The following is a 19,072-nucleotide window of genomic DNA, read 5'->3' as shown; positions in this document are numbered from 1 at the left end:
TTTTTTTTTTTTTTTTTTTTTTTGGTATGGGGGATTGAACGCAGGACCCTGCGTTTGTGAGGCAGGTGGCAGAGTCATAATTTTTTTAAAAAAATAATGGAGCTGAAGCAAAGAAAGATGAAAAATGTGCTTAAGCCACCGCTTGCATATAGGCTCATCTTATTAAAACTTGAGTTACCCTGGTCTGGCTCCTTCATGGGTGCAAACCACAAGTTCCTGAGCTCTGCCTGTCCACAGTCTATGTCACCATGACCCTCTCTGCTTCTTGTCATGAGGCCTTCAATACTGATGAGTTTCATTTCAATTATTGTCCCTTTCATCTCTAACAATAACCCGCCCGAACACAAAAAAAAAAAAAAAAAAAAGAGGGAGAGAGAAGGAAAGAACAATTGCTTATAATGCCACCTCCCAGAAATGCCACAAATGCCAGAAATTTTAAAATAATTCTATAGCCTTTTTTTCTGTGCATTTTTATATAGATGCACTCATATTACAGTGAAGTTTTATACCTGCTTTACCTAAAAGCTGCAAAATGTCTCATCATCTTGATGTGTCATCATTTACTTCTTTTTTTAATCATTTACTTCTTAAATGGGAAATTTAAGTTGCTTCCCACTTTTTGCCAAAATAACACTGTGATGAACATTTCTAAATATAAATTATTGGTTTCATTTCTAATTTAGCCTAAGGATAAATTCATAAGAGTGAGATTACTAAGCCAAAAAGATAATGACTGTGAAGCAGATATTTAATGCATATTGCCAAAGTACCTCCCAGGAAATTTGCAAAAAATGTCAATCACTGTGAGAAATCCAGTTTGGCCACTCTTGGTATCATCAAGTGTTTCTAACTACAGATTTGATAGGAAACACATAGGTTTTATTACTTGACACGTCTTTGAATGCACTAGGAAAAGTATAGATTACTTTTCATGACTAGTTAACCACTTTGCATTCTTTTGTTACTTTTGAGGCTTGTTTTTAATGGAGTTTAATATTTTAACTGTTTGCGTGAACATTTTACGCATTAGGTATATTAGTCAGTTCATATTTGTTAGACCATGCTTATTAACTTCCATGCTCATTAACTTCATTTGTGTTTTGTGTGAGAACAGAAATCTACATTTTTTAAACAGTGAAACCTGTACAATTTTTATTTGCCTTTAAGTTCAAAATATTCTTTCTTATTCTTAAACCAAATATGTATTTTGTCTAGATTTTTTTTTAATGTTTCTTTTTGAGTGCATGTGAAATTATGGGGAGAGAGGTGAGGACCTTTTGTTGTGTTTTTCTCCTTTTTCAATTAAACTTATCAATTGGTTGAGCATTGGTTAATAAGAAACTCTTACAGGTCTCAAACCAAATGTCTTTCTGCAAAGAGATCTTCCCTGACCCTTTAATATGGCATCATTGCTTTTTCTTGCCAATTTCCCTTCCTTGCTTCACTGTTTATTTTCTTTCCATAGCTTTTCAAAGTGTGTAATTATCTTTTTTCAACATGTTTAGTGTCTGGCTCCTAAGAAGCTTGAGAGCTCAGTCAAGGTGGCATCTGTTTGCCCAGGGTGTCTCTGGCTAATACAGGGTCCCTGGTTCAAGGGGTTCCCCCAAAATGGGCCTTGGTGGGGTGACAGGTGAGACTCTGGCCTCTGCAGTGGGAGAAGGTGATGAGTCAACGGAACAGCTGTAGATCTGGAGTAGAAGCAGCACCGACTTCTAGCAACACTGATCCTCCAACTGCTTTGGGCATGGTGAATCTCAGCCTTCCATGATCGGGCTGGTACAGGTGGCCAGTAAAACCCAAATAAGCAGCAGCCCCCAGTTTACAGTCATTGTCACATTTCTAGAAAGTATTTTTTATCCCTTGCAATTTCTTTTTTTTTCCTGGTATCAGGAATCAAACTCAGGACCTTGTGCTTGCCAGCCAGGTGAGGCACCACTGAGCTAAATCCCCAGCCCCTTGCAATTTCATATAACCTTTTTTCTCAGCTTGAGTTATCTGCTAGAGAAATAAACACTCAAACTCAAACAACTGAACAGATGGCACATCAATATTAATGGAACTGTGTAAGCATCTATTTCAATGGCTTGTCACCCAAGTGGGGTCCTAAACCCACAGGTCTGACTGTATGTCTCAGTCTCACAGTGTTGTTCTGTTTCTGCTGCTAAGCTGTTTTTATTTGCCTGGGAGAATTAAGTAGATCTAAACACTGCAGTGTCCATGACACACTTGGTGTTAGGCAGGGCCACCACTGAGCACGTTGGACAATCCAGGGAGCCGCCACCAACTCACACATCCAAGAACCACTGCTGTTGCCCAGCTTTGAAAAATTAGAACCTGGATTCATATTTCTGCCAAAGGAAATATGACACATTTCCCTTTCTTCTTCCCTTTTTATTTTTGTGAGAGCCACACCCAGACCATGAATACACTTAATCTTAAATGTGTTCAGCCAGAAAGACTGAAGCCAGAGCTGGTGGCCTCCGCTGACAAGAAAACATCTCTCCTGGCTCCCCATCAGAACTTATTGTTCTGACTTCATTTTCTCCCGAGTGTCTCCTTCCACTTGTGCTGCACACCCACTCCTCAGTCTCTATGCCACTTCGCCTTGGTTACCTTTTTCTCCCCGGCATCACTGCTTCCTCATCATGACCAGAGCAGATGTGTGATACTCAGCATGACTCACTTTTGCAGATATTAACTTGTGTCCGCCGTGAGACACAATGTGACAGGCAGTGCACTGCGGAAGGCCATGTGGGGTGCAGGGTGTGACATAACATACCCAAGGCCACAAGACTCAGAGTGACAGGACGGACTGAAAGAGGTGACGGAAGGAGACATACGACTACCTGATTGGGGGCAGTCTCTGCTGGCACTCCATTCCTCTCCACTGGTACATTAAGGATTTCTGGAGCACTTAGCAGATGGCATGGATTTTCCACTGCAGGGTGCTCTACCCTGGGGGAGAAGGCAAAGTCCTGGGGACAATATAAGGACAGAGGCATAGAGTTGGGGAACTCGGGTAAATTCAGGGAAAACTAAGCAAGCCCAGCTTGATAAAGTCTGCTGCCTGAATACCACTAGACATTCAGGTAAGAAGAGCAAATCGAAGACAACTCAGAATGAGGGGGATTTGATTTGTTTTTATGTAAGATGCAGTAAAGAGGAATGTTGTTGGGATCCTAAATGTTGGAGTAAGAATATACTAACTAAAGCCATGATTAGGAGAGTGACAAATTAGAAGTTATAGCTAGGCTTGGTGACAGATGTCTATAATCCCAGGACACCAGAAGGCTAAGGCAGGAGGATTATAAATTCAAGCCTAGCCTGCACAATTTAGCAACTTAGCAAGATCCTGTCTCAAAATAAAACATTTTTTATAAAAGGAGCCTGGGATGTAGCTTAGTGCAAAGGTCTGAGTTCAACCCCAGTATCACAAAAAAAAAAAAAAAAAAAAAAAAATAGAATGTATAAATAAGCGTATGATCAACAGACATATAATGTTTAGCTAAGAGGTATTTTAGCTGAAGTGAAAAAGACCCAGTTGTGCCTAAGCTTGGAGATTGGAACTTTGAACCTCCCTCTACGGACAGGAGCACCGTGTACTGTGGGTCCTTGTGAATTTCATCTTGACTCTTCAGCTGAAGCAAGGGAGAGGTGCTTTGGCATCTTCCGCGTGTGAGCAGCCCTTCCCAGTGCCTCTCACAGGCAGGCGTGCTCAGTCGGAGCCAGGAGGGCGCCAGGCCTGATTTGCTTTTCACATCTCCACATCTCCATCTGGTATCCAGGTGCACAGGGTGGAGACGCCCTGTAAGCCCCACAGCCAGCCAGAGGGGTATTTAATGTAACAGGCTGCCAGAAACTAACCGCCCCTCAGCCACGCTCTCAGGAGAGGTTCCCTCTGAATATGAGCCTGAGAAGAACATAAGTTAGAATTAAATGATACAGTGTGCCTCGTTCAGCCACACGACCCCACCCCCACCCCGGTCTTTTATTAGGCTGATCACCTAAGGAAGAGGCTTAAGCAATCAAACAAATAAAAGGCTACCTCCAACTGATCTTCTGATGTTATCTGGATACCTGCCTTGCATTCCCTCACTGGGCATTTGCTCCCCTTCAAGCAGAATCTTTTCTCCTCAGGCCATATCACCCTGTAGCTGGCAGTGACTATGGCCAAACCCACACATGGACCTGGAGTGCCAGAGGCCCCTGTGCAGCAAAAGAATTCTGCTTTACTCTGACAGTTTGCAGCCTTTATTACAAAGGACTCACACAGACTGACAAAGAATAAATCTCAAAATGTGTTTAAGAAGAAAACAGCAGATAGCATTTCACAAGGGAAGAAATATAGACTGTTGCCAAACAATTGAAAATATTAAACTACTATACTAATTCTGGAAGGAAAATTAACAGTGACTCATCCATCGGCTGTCACCAAGACTTAGGAATACGCACTATTACAGAGGATGTTATCTCATCCTTTGCACATTCTCAAATAAAATGTCTCAGGCCTGAAGTCCTGGCTACTCTGGAAATTAAGGCAGGATGGCGGCTTGAGCCCAGAAGTCTAAGGCCAGCTTGGGCAACATAGTGAGACCCTGTCCCTAAAAAAAAAAAGCTAAGTAAAAAGAGTGACAGTCATTCTCTTCGGCTGCTCTGGAAGAATAAACTGATTCATATATTCACTGTAGCACTATATTATTAAATAATGTCATAAAATATAATCTGTAAAAACTATAGACTATGATGTGACTATGATATATTATTTAGGAAACATTTCTAATGACATAGAGAAATGTTTATGCTACAATGGTCTTCACAAAATGAAATGCAAATGTATGTATATGATCCCATCTACCCTCTTTTCTTGAAAATAAGACCTGTCTGGAAAATAATCAGCCTTGAAAACTAGAGATGAAAAACACCAGCCCCATCAGCCCATCCCTGTCTTTCCTGCCGTCACTGTTCTCTTGCAGGGTGGCTACTCTGTGAGGCAGATGAGGGAGGCTGATGGGGCTGGCATTTTTCGGCTCTAGTTTTTAAGGTTGATTATTTTCCAGCTAAGTCTTATTTTGGGGGAAATACTAGGTATGCAAAGGAAATGTGCTAAAAGATTGGTTACTTCTATGGTCAAAAGTTGTAAATGATTTTTTAGTCTTTTCTGTAAAAGCCTGCTCTTCACATATTTTTCTAGTTTTCTGCAATCAGCATGATTACTTTATTATAAACAGGAAAACGTTCATCTAAAAATGGCCATAGTGACTCAGAGGTCTCTCCTTTTGCCCTCTGCAGGAAGCCAGGATTATTATTAAAGGGAATGAAAAAGCTCATTGTCGTGAGAACGTGATTGCCAGGATTGCTAAAAACCAAAAATACAGGGCAGGTTCTTGGGGCAGCAAGTTGCAAGGTTTCCAACCAAGTATCAGATACTGTCCCTGTAAAATGTTCGGGGGAAGAAGGACTGGTCTCCAACCCTCCCCACCAGAGGTGCTGGAGATGTCTGTGTAGCCCACAGGAGAGAGCCAAGCAGGCTGCACCCTGTGGAGCTGGTGTGGAGGGCAAAAGAGCTGGGCCTCAGCAGAGGGCTACAAGTCTAGTTCCGCAGACAGTGGAGAAGATCAAGCACCAGGCACAGGAGCTGGGACTTAATTCTGCGCGCAGATGAAGAGAAAAGGGGAGGGAAGCAGAGACTCTCCTTTCTCCACAAGCCTCGTCTCGCACCATTTGGCTCTAGTTTTATTTTGCTTCATTCCATTCAAAACCTCCAAAATGTCAGTTGAGAGAAAATGAGGAAGTCAAAAACAAAGGCTTCCAGCACCCGGCTAGGAGCTGCAGCATGAGACGGCCGACGAAATCTCACTTCCTAGAAGCCCATGTTCACTTTTTTACAGTTGAGCTCCATCTTCATATAAACAATGTTATATAACACAATTTCAACAGGATGAACAAGAGGGATCATTTTTAAAAGTACCCAACGCCCATCCTGGGTGGTTCCAGGACACTGTGAGCAAGACAGGCCCTATTTCCTACAGCACAGTGTGAACGGCGGTTTCCACCCTAGCAATCAATCCACGCCACGTCCTAAAATGCCCAACCATTAAAAATACAAGCATAGGTTTTTACAGTATTTGTTTGAATTGTAAAATCCTACAAAATATGTTGGGGATTCTTCCATACCATTGGCCAGACTGTTTAAATTTGTCATTCTATCAGTCTAGTAGCCAGTAACTAAAGCCACTTTTTAATTTTAATAGGCCCTTTTGTAGCAAGTCATTGCTTCAAGGATCTCCAACTCCATGCAAAGAAGGTTCTTCTTCCCCTTGGGCCTCAAAGCCTTTACCTGGTAAATGCCCCTGAGGGGCAGCTGCCAAGGCTTGCCCTGAGACAGCTTCTGCTTCCGTTCTGCGTCACTGCTGAGCTTCTCGGGGTGCGGGGAGCCACTGCAGGGGCCAGGTGCAGGTCACACACTTCAGGACCTTGTCTGAGCAGGCACCTGCTCACCGCCAGCCGCCACACCCAGGGCTCTGCCAAGACTGCTGAGAAGTCTCAGCTCTTGTGCCTGGCAGATTCGGGCCTGTGAATGGAGCCTCTCTCTGCTCTCCCTCCCTACCCACTTTCTCTCCTCTCTCAGCTCCCCTTCTCTCCTTATTTCTCTCTTCTCTTTTCTCTCCCCATCTCCTTTTTTCTCCCTTCCTTCTCTCTTCTTTCTTCCTCCCTCCCTCCCTCATCCTGGCCCCTTTCTTTCCACTTGGTCCCTTTCCGTTGTGCAATGTGGATGTACTATCTGGAGTCAGGCAGACACTCCAGCCGGCTGTGGGAAAGCAGGGCAGTTTGTGGAGGACAAAGCTGGTCCACAGCATCCACGCCAGGGCCACCAAGGCCACACTTCACTTCACTGTTGAGCCCACCTGACGCCCAGGCCGAGGCTCACAGGACACCACTCTGAGCCGCCAGCCCAGGGCCTGTGCCTCACAAGACGTGAGCTCTGGGTTCTTTGCCATCCTCCATGTGAGTGGCTCTTTTATTCCTACTGGAAAGCATACTCAGGTAAAGGCACAACATTCACACTACTGTTCTAGAGGCCAATTTGAGAAAAATCCTTCTGTATAAAAAAAAAAATTTTTCTAAAATAATGAGAACATAATGAAACAGGCACTTTTCTATATACCCAGAAGGTCTGCAATTAGCAAGTTTTCTGTAGGTTAGTTCGGCAATATGAGAGGCACACTACTCTTGACCCAGACTGTGATTTTACAGATCTAACCTTTGGAAAAATCATATTCCAGACAGGAGGCAGCTTCACCATGGCAACAGTGGAAAATGGAAACAACTTGTCAGCTAATAGTGCAATGGCTGTGATATGAAATTTTATGCAAGTGCTAACTAAGCTTTTGAAGAATAACAGCTTTGAGAAATGTTCACAATATTCAGTGAAAACAGTATTATGTTCAATACTATGATTATCTGAAAATATATCAGCACTTAAGAAAAATATTGGTGGAATACTAACAGCAGTTCTATGTGCAGACTGAGAAAAAAGGCTATTTTTATTTTGCAGTTCTGCGTTGGAACCCAGGGCCTCACACACAACTAGGCAAGGCCTGTACCAGAGTAACACCACCAGCCCTTTTATTTTGAAACAGGATCTCACTAAATTGCACAGCTGACCTTGAACCTGCAATCCTCCTGCCTCAGCCTCCTGAGCAGCTGGAGTTGCAGGCATTCGCCACCATGACGAGCTTAAAAATATCTCTTACAGTATATATTAATCAGAATCATTATCAGAAAAAATTGTATACATTTTAACAGCAGTGAATGCTACGATGTGATTTCATCCCAGGTGATAACCTGTTTGCCCTGTAATGAGCCTGAGAGAGAGCCAGGTGACAATCAGCCCAGGCTGATTCCAGTGAGCTGCAGAGCTTTACAAACACAGTCAGGACTTGACTGAGGTGTGACCTACCCAGGAGAAGCTCTCACAGCTCTCCAGGTGGTCGTGGCAGCCGTGGTGAGCCACACTTCTGGATCTGCAGCACTGTCCCCCACCTTCGGGTCCCCAGCAGTGGGGATCGGAGAAACTCCCTCACAGAGCTCCAAATGCCTACTCTGTTTAGGCTGCAGCAGGGCCTTCGGCCCAGGGCCCTTCCCTCAGCCGATCCAGTGCAGGACTCTCAGGCAGTCCTGGCTGCTGGCAACCAGGTGGGGGCAGAGTATGGGGAGTTTTGCCCTGGTTTTTAATGCAGTACCTGGAGGGGGATGAAGGAGCAGCAGCTGGGGAAGACGGAAAGCTGGACATTCACTGGTGTGACTTCCCCACAGGTCCCCTGCAAAGGCCAGGAGAGATGGCTGCCTCCAGGGCACGGCGAGGTGAGCACCTGCCCTTCGTGGGCATAATGACCCTCGTGGCTGTGGTCATTGCCCTACTATTCTACACGCTCCTCTGGAAGGCCGGCAACTTCACAGAGCTGCCCAACCTCAGAATCGGCTTCTACAACTTCTGCCTATGGGATGAGGACATCGGCTCCCTGCGGTGTCACCAGTTCCCAGAGCTGGAGGCCCTAGGGGTCCCTCGGGTCGGCCTGGCCCTGGCCAGGCTTGGCGTGTACGGAGCCCTGGTGCTCACTTTCTTTGTTCCACTGCCTCTCCTCCTAGCCCAATGCAATGGCAATGAGGGGGAGTGGCAGCTGGCGGTGGGCTTCCTGGCCACATCCTCCATGATGCTGGCCAGCGGCCTGGGCCTCTTCCTCTCCTTTGTGTGGAAGTGGACTGGGCTCTCCCTGCTCGGGCCTGGCTTTCTCAATCTGGTCCTGGCCCAGGCCTTGCTCATCCTGCTGCTCAGGGCAACCATCCTGTACCGTCCAAGGACCAAGGTGGACAAGACCAAGCTTGAGGCCTGCTAGTCCTATCTAAAGGCGGAAGTGATTGCAAGGGTTCATCCCAGCAGTGCTCCAAGCAGATGCCGGAGAAGCATGGGCTGGCCCTTCTTCCCGGACACCTTGTTTCATAGCTAACGCTGATCTCAAGCTCCAGCAGACAAACGTCCATGGAGCACATAGGGCCCAGGGTCCAGGAGACCAGAACAGTTGGGGTGCTGGGGCGCCGCAGCTTCTTAGTATAGGACTGTGTCCTTCCGAGGACACCCTAGAACCACGCAGCTCAAGGCCACATGGATTCTCGCTATCATTAACCCACCTGGGTGATTCTTGCTCTAAACTCAGGACAAGAGGGAAGGAGTCCTGTGACGGGGAGATTTCCAGACTGATCTGCCAAATCACCAGACTGCAGCCCAGTGAAGGCTGATGGCAACTAAGGGGACCATGCTATACTGAGAGCACCTCGTGTCTCCAGGGCCCGGCTAGCAAGTGCCTGCTCCTGTTCTGTGCAAGTCACTGTGTGGGCCACTCCAAGGACTCCCCTTCCAAAGGCCCCAGAAGGACCCTGGAGGGATCCAACAGTGGAACATGCAGGGCCTGATGCAGATACAGCAGGGGTCAGCTGGCCAACCACTACCACTAGGTAACCCATGAGTTTGGAGAGAAAGTCGCAATGCTTGGGCAGGAGAAGGAAACTGAATGGCTCCCCTGGCGCTTCTCTAGCCGGAACCGCAAAGGAGAGAAGCATAACAACTCATGTGTTGGGAGGATTTTGTATATTTTTCAGTACCTACAGATTAGAATGATTTCCTCATTCTATACCTGTCTAAAGCTGCACTGAATACAGAGACAGAAACACAGGCTCTGGCATGGTCTTTTGTCTGTAGTCCATCCTCTGTGCTCCTGTCCTACTCTCACTTCACAGGAAGAACGGGGGAGGCCTATCTAGCTCACCCATCTGCAGGGCAGCCCTGGTGCTTGGCATCCCCGACACACAGCCTTGGGACAGAGGCTGTTTTTAACACAGGCCTCCCCTAAGATTGTGCTGACTAAACTCTACGAATTCCAATGTACTCTGTGGCCACGCTCCTCCTTGAAAAGTATTAGGTTCCGGTAAGCTGAACCCCATGGCCTCATTTCCCCTGGAACCTGGTAACTGCACAGGACAGATGGCTGGGATTCCGGACTTGCTGAGCCAGAGGCAGGCACAGTGTGGGAGGAACTCAAGTCTCCAAGGCCCAGGGTGTCCCAGGCTTCTTAGCTACAATGACTCAACCAGGTCCGGGGAGGCAGCCCTAGCTGTGCCCAGCTTCCCTCAGCAGAAAAGCCCAGCAGGCAGTTCATCCCTTAGCTGAAAAATATCTCCCTGACATATTTGAACACATCCTCCACCTCCTGCTGCACCGGGCTCCTGCTATAGGCAGAGGTGGACGTCTCCAGCCTCTGGGAAGGGCTGAGGCCCAGGGCCAGCCTGTCGTTCCCACTGTCCTCTTCCTCGCTGTTGCCACAAGAGCTCGAATGAGGAGACCCAGATACTGTGGGGCAGAGCTCAGTCTTCTCTGCATCTGCCACAGCTGGCTCTTCCCAGGGCTTCTGGGTGCGGCCCTGTGGAGCAGCAGAAAAGGCAGGCTCAAGCACGAATCTCATTTCCTAAAGTCCCAGTTTGTCTGTCAATGACACAGGACACACCCAAAGCAACCGCAAAGCCAGTGGGTGACCAGGCCAGGGACTGCTCCCACCTCACAGTCAGCTACCCTCTCTTCACCCCACACTAGCTCCTCAGGCTCATGAAGAAATCAGGACCTAGTAAGGGGGGAAGCAGGCAGGGGTGGGAAGAACAGCTGAATACAAAGAAAAAGAAACAAACAGAATAACATGGCTGGAAAGGCAGAGTGAGAGAATGGAAAGGGCCCAAGTTACAAAACCTGCTATGGGCCCAAGGTCCCTTGCAGAACTAAGACAAGTAAGTCCCTGTGTCACAGTTTCTTGGGAATAATAGTTGTATATTAGTATACCACAGGACTACTGTGAGGGTTCATGAGATAATACACTGAGTAAAAGCATCTGGCAAACCATAAAGTCCTACACAACCCTAAGGTGGTACTACTATTCATACCTCAAGAGTGAGAAATGCATAGCGTTCTGCTAAGGAGATGGTGCTCCCCCAGCCAGGCCCCATTCTGAGAACATGACAGGGAACGCTTCATGTAACCTCCACATATATTCCAGGTTACACAGTCACCCCAAACGCTGTCCCTTGCACCCACCCTGCCCGGGACCTGGCCCTGAAGGGTCACCTCACAGGGCGCACACCCCAAGCGAGGAAAGACTGAGGGCAGCATGGCTGAGAAAGGAGCAGAGGCTACTGTGACCAAGGGCCTCAGCTGGTTCTGCCCGTGAACTTCAGTCTACTGAAGAAGGGACACAGTGCCTCTACCTCAATCAGGATCCCCAAGGCCACATCCACCAACTCAGCCTCATTCATGCAGTACACGGTCTTCGCTTCAAGGCGTCTGAAAGACACAAGCCACAGAGGGTCTCAAGTCCCAGAGGAGAAAGGAAATGAGCCTTCCCACCAAGGACAAGCACAGCCGTACCTCTGAAGATGAAGGGCTTCCGCCAGGCCCAAGCATGATTTCCTCATCCTTGTGGCCTGGTGACAGGCATGGGGTTTCCCACCATCCACCAACTATATCCCCCTGCAGGGACCTGGGTCTAGGGGATGACAGCTGGCTCCTGAGTCACCCATGTAATACAAACAAGGGATGGGAGCAGATCCAGGCCAGCAGGCTAAGCCTTGACCCCCAACAGACCTGGACTTAAAAGAGCCGGAGAAGGTAGTGCTGAGCCCCGCCCAGGACAGCAGCAGGGACGTCCCCTCCCACTTGATGAGGCAGCCAAGATCCTCCTGCCCCCACTACCACCCCAATGAACCCGCCCCACAGCTTCTGACTTTCTGCCACTCCACCTTCCAGCCCCAAGCTCTGTCTGTGGAAAGAGCAGGCAGACCAGTGCCCATCCACCTGATGTTTTTGTTGTAAGTGAGGAGTGGTGTTTTGGACAACTGGCACCTGAGCACCTGAACCTACTGTCTGTGCTGACTGACCATGTGGGGCCTGGCAGGAGAGGCACAGGTGGATGATGGGACAACACTGCTCACTTCCCAAGAACTCAAGGGCACACGGTCCACTTTGGTGGCCCCCAGCCATTGACAGTCCCCTCCCAGTCCTCCCCCAAAGTGCCCTGTCCAGAGTTTGTCCCACCTTGCTGCCACTGCAGCCTCCACCATCCTCCTCTTCTTGGGGGTCTTCGATGGCACCACCCTCCTCTCGGCCACCTGGGCTGTCATCCATGAGGGAAGGACTCTCTTTTTGGTCTCAGATTTTAATGTTTCCATCCCTACGGTTTCCCACAAAGTGGAGTCAGGCCCCAGGCTTACTGAGCTGCGTCTTTGATTAAAAACAGTGAATCCCACTGTCTCATCACACCAGGAGTTAGAGGCCTAGGTGTCCCAAGTGGTAGCCGACCATTAATGCCTACAAAGAAGAAAGTCTGGTGAGTCCATAGCCAGCACCCTCCCGTCAGCCACAAGTCCAGCAGACTCAGGTGGGAAGATGGGTGGCAGGAGGATGGGTCAGGGAGACAAATCCAGTGCTCCACAGGCAGCAGACTCAGCCGGAAATGCCTCCCAGAAGCCACTGCCCCTGAGGTAGCATTCCCAGGAAGTGAACTCACTGGTGTCCCCTCGCCTCAGCATTCCAGCCAATCCCACCCCCAAATTATGGACCATGATGCCTGCCTCATCAGACCACCCAGACTTTTCACTTCCTGCATAGTAACGGGTCCGGGAACCCAAGGCCACCCATCCAGTAGTTTTAATGGCCAACGCCCTCACACCTTGACCTGAAGACACTTCCGACCGGTCACTTCTAACCCACCAGAGGGGTCAAAAAGTCTAGTTGTGCCTGGCTGTCCATTTGTGCAGAACCCTTCCCCTCTCCAAGATGTGGAACTTGGCGTCCCTTTCTCTCCGCTTAGCCTTCAGTACTGAGCTCAATCCCTACCCAGGGAAAGGGCTAAGACTCAATACTCAGGCTGAGTCTCTACCTTTCTCTTAGGAACTGGATGCTCCCGCCTGAGAACATCATCCCCAGGCAAGAGTAAAAAATCCTCCTCTTAATTTGGTGACCGTTTATAGCTCGTCCATAATGGCTGCCCAGAATTTAGGAAAAAATTAGACCATCGTCCTAATCCATCTAGCCAGAGAACAGATCTGTGCCACTGTCTCCGGTTCTGGAGAATTCGGACGCTGGTGAGTCACTCTGACCAGCTAGTAAGCACACAGCGCTGCCTACTGGGTACAGAAACTTAAGTCCTTTGCACACAGGAGGAACTGAGTGTTAAGCTTGCACACGGTCACAAACATTGAGAAACCAAGTTGGTGTAATCTCAGCAAACTAGGCGGCTGAGGCAGGAGGACAGCAAGTTCAAGGCCTGCTCGGCAACTAAACTACAGCAGCTCCAGTCTCAAAATACAAAGTAGAAAGGGCGGTGTACGCCACTCAGTACAAAGACCCTGGGTTCAGTCCCCAGTAATCTCCTCCCCCAAGCTGGAACTCGGCCACACAATATGGCGCCGTCCCCTGCAGTCCGAAATCCCCGAGCTGCCCCTAGCTCCTGGGCTTCCCGCGCCCGCGCGTACCCGTCGCTCGCGTGGGGCTCCGCCTTGCGCCCGGACCGGCCTCGCTGTTACCCCGCCGCATCCGGCCGTGCGCTTCTCCCGCCCTTCCGCCTGCGCTCGCGCGCCCCCTGCAGGCTGCACTGTGTCCGTCCCTCACTGAGTCCTTTCTTAGGAGAAGGTGGGCTTTTGCAGAGCTCCATCCCCAGCCCATTTATGTATGTATACATGTATTTATTTACGATGCAGGGTTTTGCTAAATCATTAAAATTTCCCAAGCTGAGCTCGAACTTGCCGTCCTCCTGCCTCAGCCTCCCCCAGTTCTGGAATTACAGGCTTGCGGCAGCATGTGCGGCCGGCACCAGGTTCTTAACTAGAGCTGCAGACGCGACAGAAGGCGCACCTTGTTGGAGAATGAACGTGACCATTCCCAAACCCCTGATCAACAAGTAGGGTAAAGGACGGGGTTTGGGGTTGTTGAAGTCCCGTTGGGGAGCTCCCGGAAGCCAAAGTCAGCGCTCCCGACGCGTAAGGCAGCGCGGTGCACGGAGAGGAATTGAGACCCGGTGCACAGCTGCTGTCCTCATCAATGCGGGCGTCGCGAGAGGACTCTTCCCTGCCACACTCCCGCAGTGCTCAGCGCTGTGCTGAGCACTTGGCGTTGGCGCCAAGGAAAATCCCACTCGTGGCTCAGAGGAGTCTAAAAAGGACCAAGAGAGAACCCCCTACTGGAAACGCCACGTCCACAGCCACAGGGGATCCCGTCCCTGCACTTGGAGAGCTAGGGGTGACCACACCTGGCCGGCAGGTTTTGACCCCAGTGAGGAGTTAGGGTACTGAGTGAGATTTACCGAATAACAGCAGCTGTCAGAGGTGCCGGAGAGCCTGATATACATTTCCCCTGAGCCAGCGGAGCCAAGACGCCCTTGCCCTGGGGAAGCGCCCTCCGGCTCTTCCGCAGGCTGATCCTCAACCCCAGGCAAAGTTGAGTTAGGGCTCAGTGTGCTGCCAAGTCGGTGGTCTGGGGTAGAAGCAGGCTGCCCCAACACCACCACAGTCCAGCGCCACTATGAAGGCATCTAAGTGACCAAGATGTGTCTAAGTGACCAAGAGTCCTCTGGCCCTAAGTCTGGAGAAGTCTTAAGGAGCAGGGGAAGAAGCACGGAATCCTCCTAGGGGGGCGGGGGGAGCTGAAAAACTGCTGTTAGTGGGACTCATGTCATCTGGACAAGGCCACCCCCCAAAAAGAAATTCAAAGACAGAAAAAGCAAATGCTATGATAGGTACAATGGAAACGGCTCGAGGACAGACAGGTTTCACACTGACCACTGGACTGTCTTTTTTGTTTAATTGGGGTGAACTTAGCACAACCTAGATTCAACCACTTTAAAATCAATGTTTTGGTCTGGGATTGAAGCTCAGTGAGAAAGCACTTGCCTAACATGCATGGGCCCTAGGTTCAATCCCCATCATTGCAAAAACTAATTCTTTAAGAAAGCAAAAAAAAAAAAAAATGAGGCCCAAGAGCAGGCAACTCAAGTGTGTGCAGATGCCTTGTTACAATCCAGGAATGGTGGCGCACACCGGTGATCCCAGCACTCTGGGAGGCTGAGGCGGGAGGAAGTTGGCAAGTTTGAGCCTAGCCATAGTAAAATCCTGTCTCAAAAATAGAAAATGAAAAAAAGGCTGGGAATATAGCTCAGTGTGAAGGCAGTTCAATCCCCAGCACAAAAATAAAAGAGCCTTGTTTCAGCGAGAGGTCCCAGGCAGGGGTAAGGGACCAAGCTATGGCATTTACATGTACTAGAATCCATACCAGCAGCATTGGAATTTTAACATTTTTTATTTTTTAAATTGATAGATAAAATGTTAGGTGCTGACTGTGTGAGGCAACACAATGCACTAGGCTGAGTCGGTCCACAATGTGTGTGTTGTACTTCCAGGCATCATAATGAGCCCTGCCCATTTGAATGCCCAGGGGCTGGATTTGGGCCCGAGCCTGCAGGCAGAATGCAGGCAGGTATCTGAGGAAGAAAGAGAGGCAGAAATGTATCCTCGAGGCTCCAGGCACAGGCCAGGCCAGGCCAGGGTGGGTGGCCAGCACCAGGCAGGTACAGAGGGGACATGGGCTTTGCCGCCTCAATCCCATCACTCCAGATAAGGAGGGAGCATGCTGGGGCTCTTGGGTGGATGCAGAGCCAGTGCACTGAGGGAGAGGTGGAATTCTACACACTGCATCTGAAGATGAGCACTTCTACGAGGGCGACCGGTCAGGGAAGAAGACCAGGGCTTCAAGGGTTCCGGTGGAGCTCTAACCCGTAGGGACAGTCAGCCAGCTGTAGGCATGCGACACAGAAACTGTGAGGAGGGGAGTCTTGCATTCAGCCCAAATGAAAGCCAGGGTCATTGGGTGAATGTCCTTCAGATCACTGGGTGGAACAGATGAGGCTGCTGTTTCAGTGCTAAAGATGGAAGAATGTGAGTGGAAAACACTGGGTTTTCTTTGAGGGGCTAAAATGGCTGAAAACGGGCAACTACTTACTGCTAAGACCCTGATGTTTTCTCCCATCATCTACACACCTAGTACTTCTTACCTTTCCTCAGCTGTAACAGAGGGGAGCCATGGCCTTAGGACCTTTGTGCTTTTCCAAGAGTAGGTACCCAGGAAAGTCCCCATGCCAGCCCTGTGCTCTCAATGACTGTTTCAGGCAGCTCAAGCAGTGGCCTTCTCTGGGTAAGTGACAAGGTCACCCTTCCGGTATGGGAACCCCAAGCCCAGGCCCTGGCCCTTCAACCCCATGGTGCCTGCTACAGGAGCCCAGCCTCAGCTGTGGAATGCAGGAGGGACAGGATGGTGGTTCCCCACCTGTGGCAAATCTGCCTCTTCAGGGTACCAGGCCAGGGAGTTGGGTGCAGGCCTAGGGCAGGGGTGCGGACACAGCTGGCCCAGGCTCAGCTCAGACCCAAGAGTGGGAAGGAAATCCTCGTGCCCTTCAGGAAACTTGGCCATTGCTGACTGTCTCGCTATTCACCAGCAGAGGGCACAGGGAGCAGGCACCATTCAGTCCCAACAATGCCAAGGTGAAGAATGAGAGTAAGACCCAGAGAGAGTCACTCATAACCACAGGCACCAGAGGCACATCCCCTACCTATCCTAAGTGGCTTCTGTCACAAATTCCACCAACTCTCAGGTAGTCAGAGGACATTCCAACTTTGCCTGGAGCCTGACAGAAACAGAACGCTGTGGGCCCCTGTCCTACCCCTGGCAAAGGCCCCGCGACTTGCAGGGCACAGGGCAAGGAGAGCTGATGGGGAAGTAAGGCCCACCATGGTCCCCAATCACAGGGAAAAGGGACACCAGCTGATGGCAAAAGCATTTTAAAAAAAAGACAAATAAACAAATATACACAGAATACTGTCACTCTCTCCTTGGCCTGCACAGCGCCCTGCGCTGCCTGTCCTCCCTGAGTTTTCCTTCTGGTCTCCGGGAAGCACATGTCACCCATCCCACAAGGCTCCTGTCCCAGTCACCATGGTGCACACTTGCTGGCAGGGGCTAGCAGTGGGCGTTCTGTCCCATCCTGTTGCCCGAGATGGTGCTAGTTCCATGCTCCCTTAGCCGCCTGTCAGACCTTGTGGGCCAGCAGTGTGGTCAGCTTGACCTTGCCATCCATAGAGGCAGTGAGGCAAGTCCCACAGTCCATGGCAGTGCTCCAGTCCACGGTGACCACAGGTGCCCGGTGGCCACCCAGGCTCAAGCAGCTCTCCAGGACTTTCTCATCACCTCCCAGCTGTAAGAGGCCAGGAGAGAGGGTGCAGTGTCAGCAGGCAGCATACACAAACACATCCATAGTATCCACTATGGCGGCCCAATACCTTGGGCCTGGGCTACCACCCTAACTGGGCAGATGGCCAGGCTCAGCACACCTATACAGTCTGCCTTACTTTCTGTACCAGAAGTCCACCTGCTGCCCTGACTACAGGACATAGCCCTGAGACACTGTACAGGAGCAGCCATTGCTGCAGGAGGTCCTTGGCCCACAGAGAGCTCTGGACAATAAAGTGCATTGAGGGAGAGGGAGCTGACTCTGTACCCTCTCTCCTGGCCTCTTGTAGCTGGGTGGTGTTGAGAAGTCCTGGAGAGCTGCTCGAGCCTGGGTGGCACCAGGTGCCTGTGGTCATCTTGGACTGGAGCACCACCACTGACTGCAAGACCCCAACACTGAGATGCTCCCTCTCCCTCGATGTACTTTCTCTGCCACCCAGAATGTGCCATGTGCCAGGACCTCCTACACCAGTGGCTGCTCCCAGCCCAACCATTCCCAACTCTTCTTTGCTCCTCCATGACTTCTAGAACAGGAAGTGTTCCCAAGGAGCAAGGGCAGGATAGAGCTTTGGCAAGGACAGAGAATGGACAAGCAGAAGCGGGTGCCTGGCGTCCTTCCCCTCCCCGCCTTCCTAAGAGGAAGTGAGAGGCAGCCTTTGAGAGGAGGTCTGCCCGCTGTATGCCCCATGTCAAAGGCTTCTCAGGGCTCTTTCAGCCTGGCATAGACTCAGGCCCCAAGGGAGGACCCCTGCCCCAACTCCCCACACAGTTACCTTATAGATGACGCCCCCTGTGGCAGAGCATGTCAGCATGTAGTTGCCCTCTGAGTCGAAAGCAAAAAGCCGGCCCCTGGGGACTTGCACCTGCTTGTAGCCGCTGTAACCAGACAGCACAAAGGGGCCCGTGGCGTCCGAGGGGAGGCTGTGGTCAGACACTTTCAAGCCACTCTTGTGGATGTTCCACTGAATAAACTGCAGACACAAGGCACAAAAGGATGCAGCTCAGCAAGGACCAGTGTGGGCCAGCAGGGAGGAGGCCGGGCCCACCCAGAGCAGGGCGGGACACAACAGCCTCCCTCTGCCAAGGCCCTGGCAGGCCAGAATGGGCTTTGCAAGCTCCAAAGGCAGAATAGGGGCTGGAGGTGATGGTCCACAAGCCGCCCCAAATCCCATCTCTTGCCAACACAATGCTTTTTGGAAGAAAATCTAGAAAAACAGTTAGCAACCTCATTTCAAAGTCCAACTCTTCCCTTCCCCTCTGGCCTGACCTTGGTGGGAAAATGGACAGCAGGCAGCTTTACCTAGCTCCCAGGCTCCCAAGCAGGGGAGGGGCCAAGTGTGTATTATTAATTATTATCAGATCTCTGACTGGGGACAAATTCCAAACCCGCTTCCAGTTCCTCAGGAATGCAACCCATCACACACTTCATTGGCTGTCCTGTGAATAACTCCTCAGTTTACCCTATAGACAAACTACTTGGTTATGACTACCTCTTGGCTGGGAATCCTACCCACATTAACAGAAAGCTAAGCTTTAACTTAAAAATCCCTTCCTATAGTTTTCAAATGAGGAATTGAAGCCAGGGTGCACACCTATCATTCTGTCTACTCAGGAGGCTGAAGGAGGAAGATCATTTGAGCTCAGGAGTCTAACGCCAGACTGAGTAACAATAAGACTTGAAGGAAAAAAAAAAAAAAA

The 19,072-nt window shown here is 49.9% G+C and overlaps 2 protein-coding genes across 7 annotated transcripts in view; one reads left to right on the top strand and one right to left on the bottom strand.

Moving 5' to 3' along the window:
• Positions 1-9,834, top strand: part of Tmem140 (transmembrane protein 140) — an 11,597-nt gene extending 1,763 nt beyond the window's left edge. The window contains exon 2 of the mRNA XM_010616167.3: positions 8,317-9,834. Coding sequence (XP_010614469.1) covers positions 8,317-8,897 — 581 coding nt within the window. The 3' untranslated portion in view covers positions 8,898-9,834. The remainder of the gene's footprint in view (positions 1-8,316) is intronic.
• Positions 9,755-19,058, bottom strand: Cyren (cell cycle regulator of NHEJ). 6 transcript variants are annotated; one of them, XM_033764531.1, is made up of 5 exons: positions 18,148-19,058; positions 17,181-17,339; positions 12,134-12,406; positions 11,308-11,383; positions 9,755-10,475 (listed from the first exon to the last, which is right to left on the bottom strand). In XM_033764531.1, exons 3-5 carry the CDS (start codon positions 12,265-12,267, stop codon positions 10,218-10,220), a joined length of 468 nt encoding a protein of 155 aa, XP_033620422.1. In that variant the 5' UTR covers positions 12,268-12,406; positions 17,181-17,339; positions 18,148-19,058; the 3' UTR covers positions 9,755-10,217. The 6 variants fall into 6 exon arrangements, 5 of the variants coding, with proteins under 5 accessions (XP_033620422.1, XP_010614473.1, XP_010614470.1 ...); XM_010616171.2 differs by lacking the exon at positions 17,181-17,339; XM_010616168.1 differs by lacking the exons at positions 17,181-17,339; positions 18,148-19,058 and adding an exon at positions 13,573-13,621.
• Between the last annotated feature and the right edge of the window lie 14 nt (positions 19,059-19,072).

This window comes from Fukomys damarensis, unplaced genomic scaffold (genome assembly GCF_012274545.1).
Source record: "Fukomys damarensis isolate Sample0158 unplaced genomic scaffold, DMR_v1.0_HiC HiC_scaffold_16, whole genome shotgun sequence".
NCBI classification, from domain to species: Eukaryota; Metazoa; Chordata; class Mammalia; order Rodentia; family Bathyergidae; genus Fukomys; species Fukomys damarensis.
The sequence above is the reverse complement of the archived record's forward strand: the minus strand, read 5'-3'. Positions and strand labels throughout refer to the sequence as shown.